At 41.6% G+C, this 21,093-nt stretch overlaps 1 protein-coding gene across 5 annotated transcripts in view; it reads left to right on the top strand.

Annotated features, from left to right (window-relative positions):
• MB21D2 (Mab-21 domain containing 2) overlaps positions 1–20,789 on the top strand; it is a 108,137-nt gene extending 87,348 nt beyond the window's left edge. For all 5 annotated transcript variants that reach the window (XM_081234401.1, XM_081234404.1, XM_081234403.1 and 2 more), the window contains one exon: positions 17,642–20,789. In XM_081234401.1, coding sequence (XP_081090527.1) covers positions 17,642–18,906 — 1,265 coding nt within the window. In that variant the 3' untranslated portion in view covers positions 18,907–20,789. The remainder of the gene's footprint in view (positions 1–17,641) is intronic.
• Positions 20,790–21,093: the final 304 nt, after the last annotated feature.

Here is a 21,093-nt window from a genome sequence, read left to right as displayed (position 1 = left end):
CATATGTGAACATGGGGAGTTAGGAGGCAGAAGCTTTTAGATGGAGTTGGCCGGATTTCAACAGGCAAGGATGGAGGGTCAAAAGGAGAGAATGAGCAAAGGCTTGGGAGCTGGAAAGCAAGGACATAGTTAGGGGACCAGTAGAGTTTGGAGGATCCACTTTGGGGCTGGAGCCACTGAGGAAGATAAGGGAGCAGTAAGACCCATGTTGAAATGGAAGTTGGCCTCAGAATGTGGGAGGCCCTTTTTAAAAAAATTAGTTATTATTATTATTTTTTGCGGTACGCAGGCCTCTCACTGTTGTGGCCTCTCCCGTTGCGGAGCACAGGCTCCAGACGCGCAGGCTCAGCGACCATGGCTCATGGGCCCAGCCGCTCCGCGGCATGTGGGATCTTCCCAGACCGGGGCACGAACCCGTGTCCCCTGCATCGGCAGGCGGACTCTCAACCACTGCGCCACCAGGGAAGCCCAATTAATTATGTTTATCAATATTTTTTGGCTGTGCCTCATATCATGTGGGACCTTAGTTCCCTGACCAGGGATTGAACCCATGCCCCCTGCGGTGGAAGCACCAAGTCTTAACCACTGGACCGCCAGGGAAGTCCCCTGGGAGGCCTTGGCTACAGGGATGGTGGCCACCCTATAGGATTTGGAGCAGGTGAGTGATACGATCAGATCCGCCCTTGAAGGAGCTCCTTTTGGCAGCTTATGCTGGGTGGTGGTGAAGGGGAGTGGAGTCCAGTTAAGAGGGGTTGCGGTTGTCCTTGTGAGAGACATGAGGGCTTAAGTTCAACTGTGGCAGTGACATACAGTGGCAATAGGATGTATGGGGAGGGCATGACACAGCAGACATTTTAGAGACAGAATCTCAAGCATTTGTCAACTGAATGGATGGTGTAGGGCTCTGGTGATCTAATGATGACAAATGTACTGTTTCAGTAGTGATAGCCAATACGGAGCTTGGTTTTGGAATGTTTGAGAGCTCAGGCTGAGGGCTGGCAGGGCTATGGCACACCTGGGTTCTGGGACTGGTCTACACTGAAGTGTGGGCCAAGGTTGTGGCCCTTAGGTTACTGCTGGGTGATCCATGCAGACAGAATAAAAGAACTTGCCCTCAGCTCTGGGAGGGGAGATGGTGTTCCCTAGATTGAGACCTGCCCGAGCCCCAATCACTGCTCATGTTCTGATCCTAGGACCATAGCATTTTTACATTCGAAAGACCTTAAGGATCATCTTATCTCTAAACCTCTTGCTAGATGGAAAACTATGACCCACGAGGGTTAAGTGTGTGTCCAGGATAAGTCAGAGGCAGAACCAGACTAGAACCCAGGACTGTCACTTTCCAGTCTTTTAAGGAAATCTTTTAAGTAATGGCTGTGTATTAGAGTTCTCCAAAGAAACAGAACCAGCAGGATATAAAAGGATATTTATTATGAAGAATCGACTCATGCAATTATGGAGGCTGAGAATTGTCACTATCTGCCGATTGCAAGCTGGAGACCAGGAAAGTTGGTGCTATAATTCAGTCTGAGTCTGAAGGCCTGGAGGGGAGTCAATGGTGTAAATCCCAGTCTGAGGGTGGGACAAGATGAGGTGAGATGTGCCAGCTCAAGGAGTGAGGAAGGAAAAAGAGGGTGAATCCTTCCTTCCTGCACCTTTTTGTTCTGTTCAGGCCCTTGACAGATCAGATGATGCCCACCCACACTGGGGAGGGCCATCTACCTTACTGAGTCTACCAATTCAAATGCTAATCTCATCTGGAAACACCCTGCAGACAGCCCCCCAGATCTGGGCATCCCCTGTTGTAGTCAAGTTGGCATCTCAGGTGAACTCTCATAGGCTGTTAGAATTGTTGATCCGTTACTTTGTTCCTCCAGAGTAGTTTCTAATTTTTCAAAGTTTTAATTTACCCATTTCTTCTTTTGACCCTCATTTGATCTCATCAGTAGAGAGACATTGTTCCTCTTTCCAGGTAAGCAAATTGGGCATGACAGGTAATGAACCTTCCTCACCACACAGTGAATTAATGGAAGATCAGGATTAGAGCCTAGATTCCTTAAACTGATTCCATTTTCTTTCCTGTAATTGGATTGTAAATTTTGTGACGGTGCTAAACCAGTTCTAAAAGAGTAGTCCTGGACCAGCATCAGCATCAACTGGGAACTTGTTAGAAATGCACATTCCCAGGTCTCCCACCAGAACCACTGAATCAGAAACTCTGGTGGCCGAGGCCCAACAATCTGTGTTTTAATAATTTCTCCAGATGATTATTCTGCATGCTCATTAGAGAACCACTGTAGTTACAAGACAGAATCTATTCAGTATCAAGGATTTCACTACATTTTGTTCATATTCCAAATTCCCAGAGAACAAAAAAGATGGTATTAAGCTAAAACTGACCATAAAAATCAGTACGTCTGTCTTTTCTTGTTCCTCCCGTTTCCCTCTCTGCATCACTCCTACCAACCAGGTACTTTGCACTGACTTTTCATTAAAAATGCTTTCTGTCCCCTACAAAGTTGGCAGAGTTGTCATGAGCTTTGATTCATTCAACCCACATTACTTGACAAACGTGGGGAAACTAAAATCAAAAGAAGAAAACAAGAAGGGAGGGAGGGAGGGAGATGGTTGAACAGATAGGCAAATACTGGAACATTTCCTTAAAAAAAATCACATGCCCAAACAGCAAGGTAAAAGCCAGTAATATTAATTGACCCAGAGAAGTGTGAACAGAATGCTATTTTAAAAAGAAAATTACAATTTCTCAGCATCTGCAAAGTTCCGGAAATTGTATTGGGAGCTTTATGTAACTGTTTCAGGCAAGTCTCATAATAGCCTTGTGAAAGAGGTAGTATTATCCTCATTTTTTTTTTTTTTTAATGGGGAAACTAAAGTTTCAAAAAGTTCAGTACACTTACCCAAATGTCACAAAGGTAATAAATCATGAAGCTAGGGTTCACATTCAAGCTTTTCTATATCCTGAAATTATGATCTCCCCATCACATCATCCACATTATCTCTTAGGGTATCTTCCTTTTCCATATGCCTTCTTTACCTTAAAGCTGTGGAAATTTATCAGTGAATGTATGACATCCATCCCACTATTTCAAAAGAATTGCTGCAAGCAGAACGCGGACACTGGGGATTCACCGATAAGAAACACTGTATCTGAAACCCAAATCCATTTCGGACTCACTTAGAAAACATATCAGTAAAATCAGGTATGAATTTTAAAAATTTATATCCAACCTTCAGGCCTTTCTCCAGTCGTTTGGCTTGGAGCCAGTTCGAAACCTTAAAGAAAAAGGAAGGCACGACCTCTAGTGGAAACATGGAAAATGTCCTATGGTTTTGCTTGAGGGTTTCTCCCCAAACCACCCTTCCCCCCTTTTAAAATGAATTTATGGAAATTTTCATCTGAAAGGTACTCTCATGACAAGACTTGGGTCAGTGCACAAATGTCATTTTCGTAACGACCTTAAAATGAGATTTCTCCATCTCACAGTCACATCACACTTGGGTTTGAGTCCTTAAATGACCTCTCTCAAGCTGGCACTACTTTTCAAAAGAATGCTTCTCATTTAGTCTTTTTCCCGCTTCACTAGAAAACCTAATCTCACTGGATTTTTGGAAGGGACACAGTATGCATATGGGTGTCTGTATTAAATCCACCGTGTCTAAATTCACCTCCCGGGCAGTTGATAGCTTTGGAGATTGTACACTTCTGTCTAAACGGTGTGATCTTTGATTTCAAGGACTGAGCTGTGATTGTGCCCATAGCCACAGGTGTATGGCTGGGCTGCCGAGTCATACCCCTTGACCCACATACGTGCTCCCGAGTGAGGGTGGTGCTTGGGCAAAGTACCCTTAAGGATTTTGGTCGATTCCACAGTTGCTTTGTCCAAGCTTAAGATTGAACAGAAGACAAAAATCAGCCACTGTCTGATGGGTAGAGGGAGTTAGAGGGGTTGAAAAAATAATTGGCAGGAATCTAACAAAAATATCTTTTTCATTCAAAGCAAACTGAATAACTTGGAGGTTGGAGAGGTAAATGAGTTCCCCAGGTGTGAGGCATGAGAGATGTCTCGTCTTTCCTGAATCTCAATTACTGACATGTTTCCAAAAGTCCCACCAAAGTTGTATCTCTCCTGATCTGAAGGGTGGTTAATCTCAGCTCTTGAAGATTTTAAAGTATCACTGGCCCAGTGAACCCCTTCCTCTAACCAGACAGCTCTGCCTTTTCTTGAGTCCATGTAATAAAACTTCCTGCTTTGAAATTGAGGGAGGGAGCAGGCAGTCTCCATTTTTAAAAGCATTTAAAGATTTGCTAGTTTAAAACACATATGTCTCCTTAGAGATTATGCTTCAGTCCTTCTGGTGTGGGATGGGGGGACCCATATTTTCCCACCGTTTGGTTAGTGACCCCGGCATGAAGTGGAGAGAGCCCTTGACTGAGGGTCAGAACTTTGCGTTTGCTTCTCAGTACCTGTGCCAGGTCCTGTGCTGTGTCACCCTTGCCCTTTGGGCCTTAGCAACATGTTCTGTCCCATGACAGGTGGAGTACAGAACTTTGGAATTCATTTCTGGCCCCAATAATCTATGATTCATTCCCATTCTTTGTGCAGGGTACACACAAGTTCAGCTTCATCCCCTGGAGTCCAAGAGTTACCGAATTGGCAACTGATTGAAACAACTCCTTCAACAGTATAAAGCTAAAAAACAAAAAACAAAACCAACCCCCTTTATATCTTTCTTAGCCACCATTTTAGTTTACAATCTCTGGCTAGAATATCGAATTTCCCTTTTCATCCTCATACCACTGACTCTTGCTCTAGTTTTTGATGGTTGGAGGAAAAGTAGGCGAAAGAAGCCATTTTCAAAGTATCACTTGCGCTTGTCAGCATGAAGAGACTTCCTTTATAACTTTCTCTTTGACTTTTTTTTGTGCGTGTGCCAGCCTGGATTTAAAAACACTGCAACAAATTGACCCTCTTTCAAGTGATCTACTCATGCTTTTAAACTGCAAATTTCAACCTCCTGCACAGGGCTTTTTGACTAGTTGTTTTTTAAGTCTGACTTCTTTTGATGTGAACATTTTCACGCTCAAACAATAAAGTATGGTTTCATCCAGTCATTGAAAGTAATTATCAGGTAGACAATTGTGGCTCAGAAGTAGATTCTGCTCTTTATTAGTGTGTCAGGCTGTCAGTACTTTTTTCCAGGTCTGTTTTCCTTGGAAATATTAATTTGATCCCCTCGTCCTTCCTTAAATTTTAGGTATGGGTGTAATTGTACTAATCTGAACTTTTGTATGGAATGTTCCAGCTTTATACAGTGGAAAAACTTTTAAGACTTGTTAACTGAGATATTATTTTTTGAAGTAGCAGATTTTTAGGATGTTACTACTTTGTTCTTTGGAAACTTGATTTGAGGGTATTAGTACAATGAAATAACATTTTTTTTCAAGTTAAATGAAGATAAGACAATATAGACAAGGGGGTCATCGCTACTAATAGGTGTTATAACAATATGTGGAAAATTAATTACTAATTTTAGGTATCTCATTATTTGAAACTTAAAGACGAATTATTTTCTAGGAATGATGTGTGCTTGTTTAGCAGGTGTGGTTAAGGAAAGAGGGGCATTTTGTCAGTAACCCAGTCAGTCTAGGCGTAACTCAGACCTCTAGGTTTATCATCCGTAGGTTGCCCCTGGCAGAGCAAGCTTTACATTTTCAGCCCTTTCTTTCTCCTTCTGCTAACTCTGTAAGAAACAAATTGATAACCTGGTAAAGAACTCAAATAACACCCCCTTCCTTCTTTCAAAATAATTGTATGTGATCAGACTAGTTTTTAATCTTGTTCAGGCCAAAGAACTCTGTGGATATTTTGTACACGTATCTTGGCTAGTCACTTAGCTGTCAAGAGCCAGCTTCCACGCCTGTACAATGAGAACCCTAGTGTTCTTCACTGCATTATTGCTGAGAACAAATGAGAAAAGGATCTGGGAACTACAAAGCATCATACAAAGTAAGGCAGTGTTTATTTGGATTATTTATTGATTGAAGCCAGGTTTAAAAAAATCAATTCCATCTTCGCTCCTGAAATCTTTGAGTGTGTTATTTATAGTCAGAATGAAACAGTTTTGCAGAAAGAGTGGTGCCTTAAACCTCATACCATCAGAAACTGTTTACTCTGCCTTCTCTCTCCCTTATTCCTGGCACCTGAAGCTTTATTCATGTTTTTTTGTTTTGTTTTCATCTCAGCTGCAACCGATGAGAGCTGAAACTGTACTTTGCAACAAGGTCTTCAATATACTCTTAAGAATCGTTTGCCAACCATGTTGCCTGCCCAGACAAAGCATCTTTCAGCCTGGGCTCCGCGTAGGTGGAGCACATCAGCTCCCGAATAACCAGATTTCCTCTGGGAGACCAAAAGACAAGGTTTTGAGTCGCTGAGGGCAAATAGGCCCCGGAGTGGTGCTTTAATATAGTCTTATCAAGTCTTAGCCCTTTGCTAAGCCTGTTTCCCTAGAGCTTTCTTTGGAGGATTTTATGACTTTGGTTCCAAAAACTCTTAGTAAATGAATGGAGTATGGGCGCCACCTCCTGGCAGTTATTGGGAATTGCTTTATAAGACGGAATCCGTTTATTTACGTGGTCTGTTCTGGGGCATCAAAGGAAAAATGCACTGTTATAATCTTTTTAAAAAATCAGGTATTAGACTATGATCTTAGCTCACACTGTAATTATATAGTAGCTTTTTAAAAATCTCTGGCTAAGGTTGTTGGCTGCAAATTGGTGCTTTGGAAAATGTCCTAGAGTTAAATTATTCTCAGAGGACAAGAGGAGATGCCTTTAGGTAGTTACCATGTTTATAGTCAGCTTATTAACAGGCTCCTAGTTTCTCCCTTCCATCTCTTCTGAGTATGTAATAGGAGTCCCTTGGTTGCAGATATAGTGGCTCTGGGGTCTCTCATCATGTCAGGAAGTAACAGTGTCAGACTGACAGTGTCAATCCAAGTATATCACTCTGAAAATTTTCACCCTTGAAGATTCCAGTAAACCCTTGATGTGGTAGCTCACTTGGGAGGTGATTGTGAGAAGCACGAGGGAGGGGGTACATCAGTTGAGACGGAGAAGGGAGAAAAGCCAATTAAGGGACTGTTCATGAGCAGATTCATCTTGTGGGACCCTCTGGGAAGTTGTGTAGAACTCAGAATTGTCCCACCAGAGTCTGGGGAAGCGGGGCACTTGTCTGCTGATTCCTGCCCTCCCCTGCTGTTGGATTAAAGTAAGTTCTCCTGCATGAACTCCCCTGCACTTCCCAGTGGTGCCAGAGCAGAGATGACCCTCAGGCCAAAGAGCAGAATCATTGGCCTTAAGGAGGGAAGTTGCCATCTCACAGGAAACCGCCTGCCGTGGCTGCAGGTGCAGGGCATCAACAGCCTGTCCTACACATACACACACTCATATATTCACGCATATTAGGAAGAAGGTAAAATCAGTGAAGTCAATAATAGTAATATTAAGTAATTATCTTAAATCTTCTTTAGATATGAAAATGGTGGTTACAGTTTTAAAAGGTTTTGTCAGTCAGACAAACATTTTGAAGTGTTTTATGGGTGAAATGGTATAATATCTGGGCTTTGCTTTAAAGAACTACAGCCAAAAGTTTGTGAATAAATGAAACAAGCATGGCAAGCATAATTGTTGAAGCTGAGCAGTGGGTACATGGTGATTCATTATACTGTTAGCTCTACATTTCTGTATGTTTGAACATTTCCAAAGTAAACTAATTTTAAGACAGGACTTTTGCTAGCCAATGAAGTTTTAAAATCCTTTAGCTGGGTCTTTATATAAATTGCAACCATTTTTGAGCTAATGTAGCAACTCTGAGTGTGTCGTGTAGAGCACAGCTACACTACACTGTGGAGTCCCTTTTTAATCAACAGTGACATAGTTTCTCAGGCTGCTGAGTCACAACGGGCATGTCTCTTATTGAGACTCAGGATAACAGGTTGTTTAGATTTGATTTGGGTTTGGGTTGCTTTTTTTCTTTTTTTTTTTTAGAGAAGGCACAGAATTCGTCATGTTTCTTTCCCCGTGGCTTGGTGTGCCTGGGCTGAGTTTTGCACAGAGGAAAAAAGTGATGGTGGTAGATACTGCTGTGTCCACAAATGAAAAAGATTTAGAACTCAGTAACAGCTTCTGGCTTTGTGGTTAGTATTTCCCTTGGTAGTGATGTTCTCAGCCACTCCCAGTCTAGTAGTAAAAACTTAGGGGATAGGACTTTAAAATTTAGGCTTTGCTGTTGGATTAAAGTAAACAAATTAAACTATGCATCTGAATATATAGGAACATTTTCAGAGTTTGTCATGGGGGACTGAAAGAATTCCAAGGATGCCCTTGGAATTAAAATACTTGTGGAATGCTCTTTCAGAATTGGCTGAGTTAAGTATGCAGCACACATACGTGCATGCACACATGGCTGTGTGTCGCAGCACTAGATACTCACTTTTTTTAAAAATAAAAAGTCATCTATAATCTTGTCTTTCCCTATAATCCTTGACCCATTTTGCTTATAATACTTCATTTCCCAGGGATGGCTAAAATGAGCTTTTAATCTGCTTTAAAAATCATTTTACTCCAAAATAGAATTTGTTTTATTTTTGGACAGAGAAATAAGCTTCCACTAACTGTTTCTTACAGTGTTTCATGTGGCAATTTTAAAGGTCCAAAGATATTAAATTATTTATCCTCTCAGGAGAGCCCATTTAATGCTGGAAAGCATCACTGGGATAGTGAAAAGAGTATGGAATGAACCTGAATTTTCATCCCATTTCCGTTTTTATGGCCATGAATGATTTATTCGACTTATTTTTCTTGATTTCCTCATCTGTAAAATGGGGATAGGATGATCTACTTCCAAGTGCCAAGAGGATAGAAAGAAATGACACAGGTGAGACATCCAGCCTATGCCTCAATGCATAGTAGAGCCAATCAATGTTTGTACCCTTCTCGGAGAGCCCTTGATATGAGATGTACATACTTTGAAAGTGTGCTTTGTAAAGTCAGTCCTTCTTTTGTTCTGATGTGTGTTATTGCTACTACTGTGATCTCTTCTTTTAAAATCGGTGGAGTTGGTTGGAGGATTGTGATAGCAGCTGGGTTGCAGGTTAGAAATGACAGAGTAAAACAGATGAGAGAGAAGACCTAAAGTCCGTTTCTCCTTTACCAGGACAACTCATCACATATTTGAAGATGGATCTCACGGTCTTCTTGAATTTTTCATTCTCCAGGCGAAACAATTTGCAGTCCTCCTCATCCTCTTCTATGTTTTGGCTAGGACCTTTATTCACTTCCTTCAGAGTTATTATCTCAGCTTATAATTCTATGTTCATTAGTGTGTGCTTATTCGGTTAGTGTGGGAGTTGTTCATACTGCTTATCAAATATTTCTGGCTCTCTGCTTTCCCAGCATGAGGTAGAACTACAGTTTCTTCCCTGGGGTTGGGTGGGACTAGTTTTGGCCAGTGATGTGTGAATGAAAATGACATATGTCCTTCCCAGGCCAAGGCATTTAGCTGCCGAAAAGAGATCCCCCAGGGCTTCCTTTTCCTCCAGTAGAGGGCCTGTGAGTTTCTAGATGAGGGGTACTGTAGCCACTTGGGTCCTGGATGAAGGAAAGAAGAGCGCTAGCCAGCAAACTCCGATGGTCACGTTGCCTGACTTTGTTGTTTGAAGTCACTGAGGTTTTAGGTTTGTTACTCAGCATAATCACATCTCTCCTGATTGATACAAATGTAACTGATACAAATGTAACTGGCTTTCTCGCTCCACATAAGGACCATGCAGTGGAGACAGTGTGTTTCTTTTCACTGTTGTGTCTTCAGTATCTGGCATAGTACTGGCTCCGAGGAGGCACTGATACTTATGGGTCACATGCATGAATAAGTCAAACCCAAGTTTTGAATCCCACCACCATCCTTGCAATTTCCTAGACTTGGCCTCCTTCATTATTCCTCTTCTAAAATCTAGAGCCTCCCCCCCACCCATCAAACCCAGACTTCCAGTTTCAGAGTACTTGAGTAGTTGGCATATACATCCCCAAATGAGAAAGGAATACAAACCGGACTCAGCTGGGTCACAGGCTGAAGGAGGGTACATTTGACTTAATGCTGAACATCCATTAGAAGCTTCTTGCTGCTTCAGGAGAGAGGTAATCTGGTCATCACTGGTATATTTCTGTATCCTTAGGTAGCCTTATGATACCGTATTGGCATCACTCTTTTCACTTGCTACTGTTTTTATCTTTCAAGAATGAACCTTCTAAAATGATCACTCTTTTTTTTTTTTTTTTTTTTTTGCTGTAGACGGGCCTCTCACTGTTGTGGCCTCTCCCGTTGCGGAGCACAGGCTCCGGACGCGCAGGCTCAGTGGTCATGGCTCACGGGCCCAGCCGCTCCGCGGCATGCGGGATCTTCCCGGACTGGGGCACGAACCCGTGTCCCCTGCATCGGCAGGCAGACTCTCAACCACTGCGCCACCAGGGAAGCCCGATCACTCCTTTTGTAAACTAACAACCTTTCATGCCCTCCCTGTTATAGCTGTAGGCAGCTGCTAGGTGGGGCTAATGAGACACTCCTTTGAGTCTTGCCAATAAGTCTTGATTGGCAGAAACCATGAGTTTTTAAACTATCCTAAGAGCTAAAAGGAGGAAAAGGGCAAGACTTATTGGATGGGAAAAATATTTTGCTAATGTGGGCACATGCGCAGAACCCTCTGTTTATTGACTGCCAAGTGAGTACCAGACCACACACTAAGTAATTTGGTGTGCATTTTCTTGTTTTATCCCCATGGCCACCCAGCAAACTTTTAATTGTTATTCCCCAATGTCATTTAAGGAAACCTAGGCCCACAATGTTTAATTAGGTGGGTCCTGGATGAATCGGACTGGGTCCACGTCTAACTCATGTTCATTCTGTTCAAAATAGCTTAGTAGCGCTTTCCTGGTGGCGCAGGGGTTGAGAGTCCGCCTGCCGATGCAGGGGACACGGGTTCGTGGCCCGGTCCGGGAGGATCCCACATGCCGCGGAGCGGCTCGGCCCGTGAGCCATGGCCGCTGAGCCTGCGCGTCCGGAGCCTGTGCTCCGCAACGGGAGAGGCCACAACAGTGAAAGGCCTGCGTACCAAAAAAAAAAAAAAAAAAAAAAAAAAAAAAAATTGCTTAGTAAACTTTGCCAAAGCCCACCAGTTTTTAGAACTTGAGTTTTAATTTTTAAGAAATAAAATAATGAAAGATTAGAGAGGCTTTTTTTTCCAACCTGACTTTTGGATGATTTTATAGAGATATGCTGATAGTGTTTTCTATTACATTATATGGCAAATCTCATGATTCCCAATTTGTGATTGATGATGTAGTCAAGTTGACTGAGCCAAATGATGCATCCAACCCACAGTTGCCTTCTAATCCCAAAGTCTGTATTAGCCCCTGCAGTAGTAAAACCTTGACTGCAGGAGCTCATAGACTATTGACTGTGAGAGCATCTTTCATTTACTGACACGCTTTGCCAGTTACTGTGCCAAATGTTGTTATCTCATTAAGGAGGGACAATAAGCCATGAATACAACCCACTATGATTATAGGTGTAGAAAGTGTTAGGGTAAGAATTCAGATCAAGGTCCTTCACAGGGGTGTATAGGTTGTTCATTTTGCAGGGCACTTGTTCTGAGGGAACACGAAAGGGCTGGAATAACAGCCCACCTTCTACTGGCCAGGCTGTGCACCATGCTACCCAATGGCAGCCACTAGAGGAGGCATTCCTGGGCTAGCTTCAGTCTGGGTGCGGCTGGAGGAGAGGACGCTCCGTTCGTTTCCCTTCATCTAACATGTTTTGTAGGCCTTACACATGCTTAGAGGCTTTAGATAGATTATCAACTCTGTGGAATAGGAGTTGTTTGGCCAAGCCAGTTTTATAGATGGTGAAGAAAGGGAAGACTATATGGGGAAAATGAACTAAATATCTACAGTGTGCTTAGACATTTTGTATCAACTCTAGAAGTGCAGTTTTATGGTTTTATTTGTTCATTTTGAATAGATGAGGAATTGGAAGCTCAGAGAGGTTAAATAACTTGTCAGGCTTACTTAAGTAGTAAATGACAAAACCAGGATTCAAATCCAAGCCTGTCTTGCTCTGACTCCAGTGTTCTTGCAGACATAATTAGTGTCAAGATGCGAAAAGATCAAGGAAGACTTCTTTAAGGAGGCATCTTTTGAATCAGTCCTATTACTATATATATTTGGTCAATAGGTTATTACCATACGTGAATTAATCAGGTCTCTAAAAAGTTTAAATAAAATTACCTGCAGTTGTCTCAGAAGTTATGCCAAATAAAACAGACTCTTTGACTTATAAAACATACTATAAAATTGTTAATATTAATGATCACTCAGCAGATAATTGAAAAGCTAGGAAGCTCCACTGGTGTTTTACTTCTGTATTTCCTGTGTCTTATAGTGTATTTATTTGGGAATATGGGTAGCTTCTTGTAAGACAGATCAGGTGCATTCTTCCTTCTGATAAATGTGGATGATGGGGCATGTTCTGCTGATGGTCCAAGGTCACATGAAAGCTTTGACCAACAAAAGTGCAAAGCTGGCACTTCGCCTTGAGACCTCTGCTACTTTCCTTCCCAGCCATTCTACATTCATGTCAGGTCATTGTCATAGGGAGAACAGTGTGCATTTGCCACTCTGACCTTCACAACAAATGTGGGAATTAAAGGCAATGCTGTTAATCTGTCCCCAGGGCTGTGTGACCTTGAATGAGTTATTTCTCCTCTCTGAACTCAGTTTTTCACCTATAAAGTGAGGGACTTCATATAGATGATTTCTGGCTGTGAATAAAGAAAATGAAAAAACTTTCCCCAATTTGAAGTCATTAAAAATCTCATAGATTGGTGACTTTTTTAGAAGAAGATGGCCATGCCTACTTTTTAGATTGTTGCTCAGACTATCAAATAAGTTTGACAAAAATATTTGAAACATAGATTATAATATTTTTACCGGAAGGTTTATATTGTTTATTAACAGCTAAGGAGACTGCTACCCTAAGGGAATGTATCAAAATCATAGAAGGACTTTGCAAAATCATCCCATTCTGTACCCTTCCTACTATAAGGATCAGTGCCATAAAGGCACCGTTATTGGTGTTTCACATGAGTTGAGGTGAAAAACGTAATACTTTTTTTATGAAACAATGAATATTATTGAGATATTCAGGTCTTTTTTATCTACATAGAAATCTTTTTTATATACATAGTCAAAGATATATAGAGAGATAAAATGTATTCTGTAGCTTTAATTACAAGACAAAAGCTTTCTCTCTTTGATAGATCTTTATCTCTTCAACATAGTTAAGAATTCTTTTTTTTAAAGGAATCTATAGAAGTACTAATTTCACTTATCTATTTACTAATTGAGTTCTCATAGATGTACTTGAGGGAAACTGTGAAGATGGGAGAAGACAAATGATACTTAGTTCTTGTGCTCTGGTGTCAACCAGCTGGCATTATATGTTTGAGTGATGGGAATTAGTAATCTGAATTCAACAGAATGTGATAAAGTTTTGTTCACTAGAATACAAGGGAGTCCAGGACAGACTTCAGTTTTTCACTTGATATTCTAAAGGCAGTCAGCAAAGAACTAAGTGGATGATAGGGAACTCATTCCTTAAACTTGGGGCCCCAGTACCTAAAACAGTAGTTTTAAGGTCCTCATAAGTAGACATTACGAAATAAACCGAAATCAAGGAATCAGTTACAAGAAGAGAGGCTGGGAGGCACTTTTGCTTTGTGTTTTAAAGAGCAAACATATGCCAGTGCTTCCCTGAAAAGAAGAGACCCACCCAGGGGAATAAGCTATACTTCTCCATCTCTCCTTTTCTCTGCTGCTAACAAGCTCAGTGGTGTGTGTTCAACCTTTCTTTTGTTCCCACTCACTGTTTCCGATAATTTACTGATAGCTAAACAGCCAGAGGCACGTGATATCACAAAAGTCTCCTGTAATTACACAAAAAACCTTGGATCAGTTCAGAGATGGCACTTGTTGGAACTAATGCCTACAGCCAAAGTGTACAGTAGAATTTTTTTTCCCTCTCAGACCCTGCCTGTGTTTTAGTTGCCTGGCAACCCATCTGGGATGATAGCTAATGTCAGCTGATTTTTACTTAAACTTAGCCCAGGGAAGTTTTCAAGGAGGGCCTTTGAGTTTGTGCAGTTCTGGGGAAGGCTCCAATTTGTGCTACCAAATAATCTGTAAAACTGCAGACTAATGGGCTCAGGCAGGCTAAATGTAAATGTGGAGGTCTCAGGGGATCAGCTTCCTGGAACAGTGTGGCCTTAGGGATTTTGTTTCTAGCTCCTAGGAGCTTAGCAAATGAGCTTCAGCTGTATTCTCACTACTGCTCAAGTTCTGTGTGCCCTTTTTAAAGGAATAGGAAATGTCCAACATTATCCTAACCCCTGAATATTAGAATTTAGCCAAATACTTTATATGGCTCTTTTGAAAGAAGGGCCAACATTTTAGGTGCGTAAGCAGCAATTGGGAGGAAAGTGGAATATTCTAACAAGTGAAAATATGTTAAAACTTCTTCTTTAATCCAGTAGAGGGCAGAAAGGAATTTTAGCTTTTTTCTCACCCTTAATTATCCGAACAAAACTGTGGCAATCCAAGGCAAAGTTCAGTGACACGTTTGTTAACAAGTTATCCCCAGCCCATTACTACAGATGTTATTCTGGTTGTGTAGACACGTTCTGGCTAGTGTGCCCAGAGCCAGTTGGATCCTGTCTAGGAGAAAAAGATGTATATAATTTTGAGTTATTTATGCCTAAAAGGGGACAATTATGTAGTGTGCATATAACAATACTACTAATCAATTCAGATCTTATTTACTACTTACAACCCAGCATGTCATGGTTTTCCCCATGTGTGTTTGGGGCGCTCCAGATGCTGGAATGAAACAATATATGAAATAATGAGTAAATTATTTCAAGATCAAATGTTTCCTTTTGAAAGTATCTGTACCTCCATGTGAGCCTGTAAAATAGTAAAAGTGATTTTCACCACCTGCTCGGGATTCTGAAAGTTCTATCTTATCCTTTTAGAGCTACAGCCAAAACTTGTGGAGGTGGTAGCTATTACTTTGTAAAGATGAGGTTAATACTGAGACATGATGACAGCTGAGAAATGAATCTTTTTCTCGGTGTTACAGTTTCCACACTGGTTGCTGTCTGGCTTTTAAAAACCACTTTTAAAAGGAAAATAAATTGTTCACTGCTGATTTGTAGTGAAGGCTGCTTGGGTTAGTATGTAGTGTTTTACATTGGGTTCCTCAGGAAGCAGCCCCTGAGATGGAGTGAGGATATTTACAAAGGAACACCCTTGGGATCTGCACCTGTGCAAGGGAGGGGGCGGAAGCAGGGTCAGGAGGAGGGGGAAGTGTGGTGTCCTTCTCAGCGGGCCCTAGTGGGAACTCTGGATGCTGGGGACTCATCAGAGTACCCTGAACTGGGGCACTTCCACACTGATTGGTTACGGGTTGTTTACCTCCTACCCTAACCCTAACCACAGCCCACGGTCTTAGTTGAGGTGGCTCTTTGCGGTCAGACCATCCTTGAGGGATAAGCACTGACAGCCTCAGCAGCTGAGACAAGAAGTCTTTATTGAAGAGCGATCTGGGTGCCACATCACAGCACAGGGAGCGTGAGAAACAGCACCACCACCACCCCAAAAAAATCAGGTACACTGAATTCTCTTTCTGATGAATTGTTGACTCTTTAATGCTGGATAACTTATTGATTGCTTTAAAAAGAAAGTGATCGTTCGCTCTTTGTTGTTTGGAAAATAGGATTTTAAAGAATGAAAAAGAACACATTTTTATCAAAGAGTGTCAGATTCTGAAATATAGTGGTAGCATAGACACATATACATGGTTTATTTATTTGCATTGGTATTGCCTTATGAATAAAAAACTATGCTGATTAAAAGTAACTACAATGACTAATGGAATCATAGTTTGTGGTCATTCTTTTTGATCTTTCAGGAAAAGTTGTTAAATAAGTCACGGAGTGATGCTGGTAGTTTGTCAGATAATGAAGCACAGGTAAATCCATAATAAAAAGACAGGAAGCAGGGAAGGTAAATTTGTATGTTGGTCGTGGAACAGTCATTTCCTTCTCGCCTTTATGTATTTCATATTTAAGCCTATTAATTTCATCTATTTGTTCCTTTGTCATTCAGTCATTGCTTCAATTGTGTGCCTGCTGGGAGCAGACCCCTGTGGCTGCTTCATACATCTTTGAGACATGGTTCTCACTCTCAAAGAGCTCATAATATCATCCCTAAAAGTCACATTTGTTCTATCACCACCAATCTCATTAGAAAAGTATACAATTTGGGAAGATGTTAAGTTTATGGTGCAGGAGATAAGTTTTCTAAAATGTTTTTTTTTCCTGAAGGGTCTGATGTTTTCATTGGCAATAAATATTTCAGTTGTTTTTGTGAAGTCAGTCTTAATTTGTTCAGTTTTTAAGAAAATGTCTATTACATACTGAAGTCTAAATACCCATAGTTTATATGTAATTCTTTAAATTAAAAATGGTGTTCCATGAAGAAAGCAGCTCATTTAGCCTCCAACTCAAACATGAGTGCTTTTGTTGAAGACAGAGTTTGTATTTCAGTATGCAGCAGAGGTGCTTTATCGTTACTTCCTATTTTGTCACATAAAAAGGAGGTTTGAAAGTTGGGATTCAACAAAATTAATCCAGTTTTCTTTTCCATTAAGGATTTTAAGTGAAACTGGATTATTACTAATTTTTAAATGCTAGTGCATGCCAATAAAAAAGAATCAAATGACTGTTAGTACGGTTGGTGCCACTGTCTTGACTAATGCTAAGGCACCAGCAATTTTGCCCTCCTTTACTTTTGTACCATTAAATGTCAGCTTAAGTGTCAACACAGTTTAAAAGGCAAATAATGTATTAGTATTATGAAAGGAGTCATGACCTCACTGTCTTCTGAAAGTGTCTTAACTTTCAGTGTCCACAGCCCACATTGAGAATCATCGGAACAGAGGAAAGTTTAAGCAGGGGGAGGGTGTGGGGGAGGGAGACAGCTTTGGCAAGAGATGGAAGAGCCAGGCATTATATGATGGCAGCAGAGATGGAGAACAGGGAAGGAACAAGAAATGTTGCAGAGGCTATATAGATAAGATTTGGCAGTAGAAAGGCAAGTAAGACTTGAAACTTACTAAGGTTTTTCAGCCTGGGTGACTGAGTGGATGGCAGTGCCATTAACCGAGGTGATGACTAGGGGAAGAGGAGCCATGGTTTATGATTGAAAATGATACTGCTCTCACCATGAGAGAAGAATCTGCGTAATTCTCCCATTTGGAAAAGGATGGATTCTAGCACCAATGAAAATGAACAATGTACTGTTGGCTGGGTCCGTGCAGCAGCCTAAGATCTGGTTTTGTATTGATAACGAATAGTGGCTCTTAGAAGCTCAGCACATTCTCGATTGATGCATTAAGACTCTTGTATCTGTGTTTCCTGTAATAGTGTTTTCTCCTTCTGTTTTTAGGAATGGTGCAAAAGCTGGACCAAAAACTTCCAGTGGCCAATGAGTATCTATTGCTTTCTGGAGGAGTCCGGGAAGGCGTGGTAGACCTGGACTTAGATGAGCTTAATGTCTATGCCCGAGGGACCGACTATGATATGGACTTCACTCTTCTGGTGCCAGCCCTGAAGCTTCATGACCGTAATCAGCCTGTGACACTGGATATGCGCCATTCAGCCTTGTGCCACTCTTGGCTGAGCCTTCGGCTCTTTGACGAGGGGACGATCAGTAAGTGGAAAGACTGTTGCACCATCGTAGATCACATCAATGGTGCCACCAACTACTTCTTCTCCCCAACCAAAGTGGCTGACTGGTTCTATGACTCCATCAGCATTGTCCTATCAGAGATACAGAAGAAACCCCAGCGAGGGATGCCAAAGGTGGAAAAGGTAGAAAAGAATGGGACCATCATCTCCATCATTCTGGGTGTGGGGAGCAGTCGCATGTTGTATGATATTGTCCCGGTGGTCTCTTTCAAGGGTTGGCCGGCAGTGGCCCAGAGCTGGCTCATGGAGAACCACTTTTGGGATGGGAAGATCACTGAGGAAGAAGTCATCAGTGGGTTTTACCTGGTGCCTGCTTGCTCCTACAAGGGAAAGAAGGACAATGAGTGGCGGCTGTCCTTTGCCAGGAGTGAGGTGCAGTTGAAGAAGTGCATCTCCAGCAGCCTCATGCAGGCCTACCAGGCCTGCAAAGCCATCATCATTAAACTCCTGTCCCGGCCTAAGGCTATCAGCCCCTATCACCTGCGGAGCATGATGCTCTGGGCCTGCGACAGACTTCCTGCCAACTATTTGGCCCAAGAAGACTATGCAGCCCACTTTTTGCTGGGCCTCATTGATGACCTGCAACACTGTCTGGTCAACAAGATGTGTCCCAATTACTTCATCCCGCAGTGCAACATGCTGGAGCACCTGTCCGAGGAGACGGTCATGCTCCACGCACGGAAGCTCTCCTCCGTCCGCTCAGACCCGGCGGAGCACTTGCGCACCGCCATCGAGCACGTCAAGGCAGCCAACCGGCTGACACTGGAGCTCCAGAGACGAGGGAGCACCACTAGCATCCCCTCCCCGCAGTCTGATGGAGGGGACCCCAACCAGCCCGATGACCGTCTGGCCAAAAAACTGCAGCAACTAGTGACTGAGAACCCGGGGAAGTCGATCTCCGTCTTCATTAACCCTGATGATGTGACAAGGCCCCATTTCAGAATTGATGATAAATTTTTCTGAGCGTTTTTGCTGCCTTTTTTTTCCCCTCTGGTTCTAAAACTCTCATAATATGTAGTGTGGTTTGTGATGCCGTCTTTCTGTTTTTTACATATCCAGCCTAGATTGGATCTGTTAAGAACACATTTTAAGTTTCCTGGTTCTGCAGGATGGTGCAGGCTCTGAAACAGTATATTACTATTTCATATTCTGCCTCTGATTTTGTTGTTTACTTTTTGTAGTTATTACACATTGTTTTGGTGTTTGGTTTTGTTTTTTGTAAGGAGAACTTGAGCCATAGATGAAAATACCCATGAATTCTCTCTTTTTTCTGTTTCATACTTTGTGCTTTCATACTTTTGTTCATGGGAGTGGGGAAACAAATCTCTTTCTCATGCTTCAGGATTCTCTTATTTTTTTGTTTTCCTTCTTTTGTCTTTATTTTTTTTAATTAGCGTTCAGCACCACAGGATATTTAAAAATCATCTGAACCTGGGAACTACCTGGTACGTTAGTTGGATTTATTTCTTTCGACCAGTGGCCAGGGTATTTTCTCCCTCTCTGCCAAACAATGTAGACTTTGAAAGTGATAATGCTATAAATTGTGTCTGGAGCAACTTCATTGAATGTAATTGTCCTTAAATCAGAACTTTGGATGGTTTGGAAGGGTGTCTTTGACAACTTTCCAGATAGAATTAAGGTTTCCAAATGGTAGTTTTAGTGTGTGTAATTATTTGAAGCCTTATTTAAATCCTATTAAAGAATATACCATTATAATTGTTATTTGCACTAATGAGATTTTTGCCATTGTCGGAGTTCCAATGCGTGTATTTCAATATAAATTGACATCCACTGTTGAGATGCTATCATTTCTTCATTTAGCCCATTTGTCTTAATCAATAGAATGATTCTTTGTTTAGTTCTTTAATTGTGGGGTCCTGTTTTGCCCTCCTTGATATTCCTGGTTCCTATCTTACTGAGAAATTTTTAAAGCTTTATATCTGCTAAGTGACTTTATCTGAAGCTGGGGAAAGTACATGCTAGATAAAGTAGTTGTCTTTGTATGTACAGTTGATCCTTGAACAACACGGGTTTAAACTGCGTGGGTTCACTTATACACGGATTTTTTTCCACTAAATGTGTTAGTTGAATATATGGATTTGGAATCGTGAATAAAAGGTCAACTGTAAAGTTATATATGGATATTCAACCTCACAGGGGTCGGTGCCTCTGACCCCTGCATTATTCATGGGTCAACTGTATTTCTTTTGACATTATAGAGGTAAGCTTTTTTGTAAAGTCTCTTTGCTTCTACAGAGAGTTTTGAGGAAAACTGGACGGAAAAATTAATATCAGTCCCCACATAGAAGATACCATGCCTGTTCAAAAGCAGATTTTTCTATAGAGCAGGAACCAGGAGATAACTGTGGGTGGCAGCCTTGGTGTAGAGGTGTCCTGTCTTCATGAATGAAATTACTTGCCAGGTTTAGGTGCTGCAAGGCATCGATCGGCTCCCTGTTTTGGTATGAACTCATGGCAAACTGTAGTGTTTGGGAGGTCAGGGGCCTGCCGATCTCTCAAAGGATGACCGTGATGTCTACTATTGGAAAGGTCAAGCAACATTTTGGTTTTGATCTTGAATGTCCAGTCTCACGGGTTGGATTTTGGCCGATTGCAATTAGGCATATACGGTCTTGGTTTTTGCATGGGAATTATTGTAATGCTTATAAATGAAAATGAAATCATTCAACCATCTTAAGTCAAACAAAAAAAAATAATAAAAGAAACATACTGGCCTTGGAATTTTGGTGTTGTTTGTTAGTTTGTAATCTGGAAACTATTATTAGTAATCCAACAGTAATTTTCAGTATATATAGCCCTGGCCTTCTGTTATCTTTCAGGCCAGATGTCTATGTAGTGAACAACCAGTATTCATTCTTCCCTTTCTCCAATTTTCCTACTAGTATCTACCTATCCTCCATATAATCTGTGTCCTTCTTGGGAAATGACTTCATCCCCAGCTTCAGACATGCACCCTGATTGGTGTAGGCCAATCAAAATAACCATTTTCCTGGCCACAATCATTAGTTAGGGATTGGGCATACAATGTCAGCTGCTCCATTTGGGGACATGCTCAGGATTCTAGCTTGGGATGCAGGGGGAGCAGCATGCACCCTGGATATGGAAGAGGAAGTACTTGGATTTGCTATC

The sequence above is a fragment of the Mesoplodon bidens genome (genome assembly GCF_964165515.1).
Source record: "Mesoplodon bidens genome assembly, chromosome: 5".
Taxonomy (NCBI): Eukaryota; Metazoa; Chordata; class Mammalia; order Artiodactyla; family Ziphiidae; genus Mesoplodon; species Mesoplodon bidens.
This window is presented reverse-complemented; position numbering and strand designations above follow the sequence as displayed.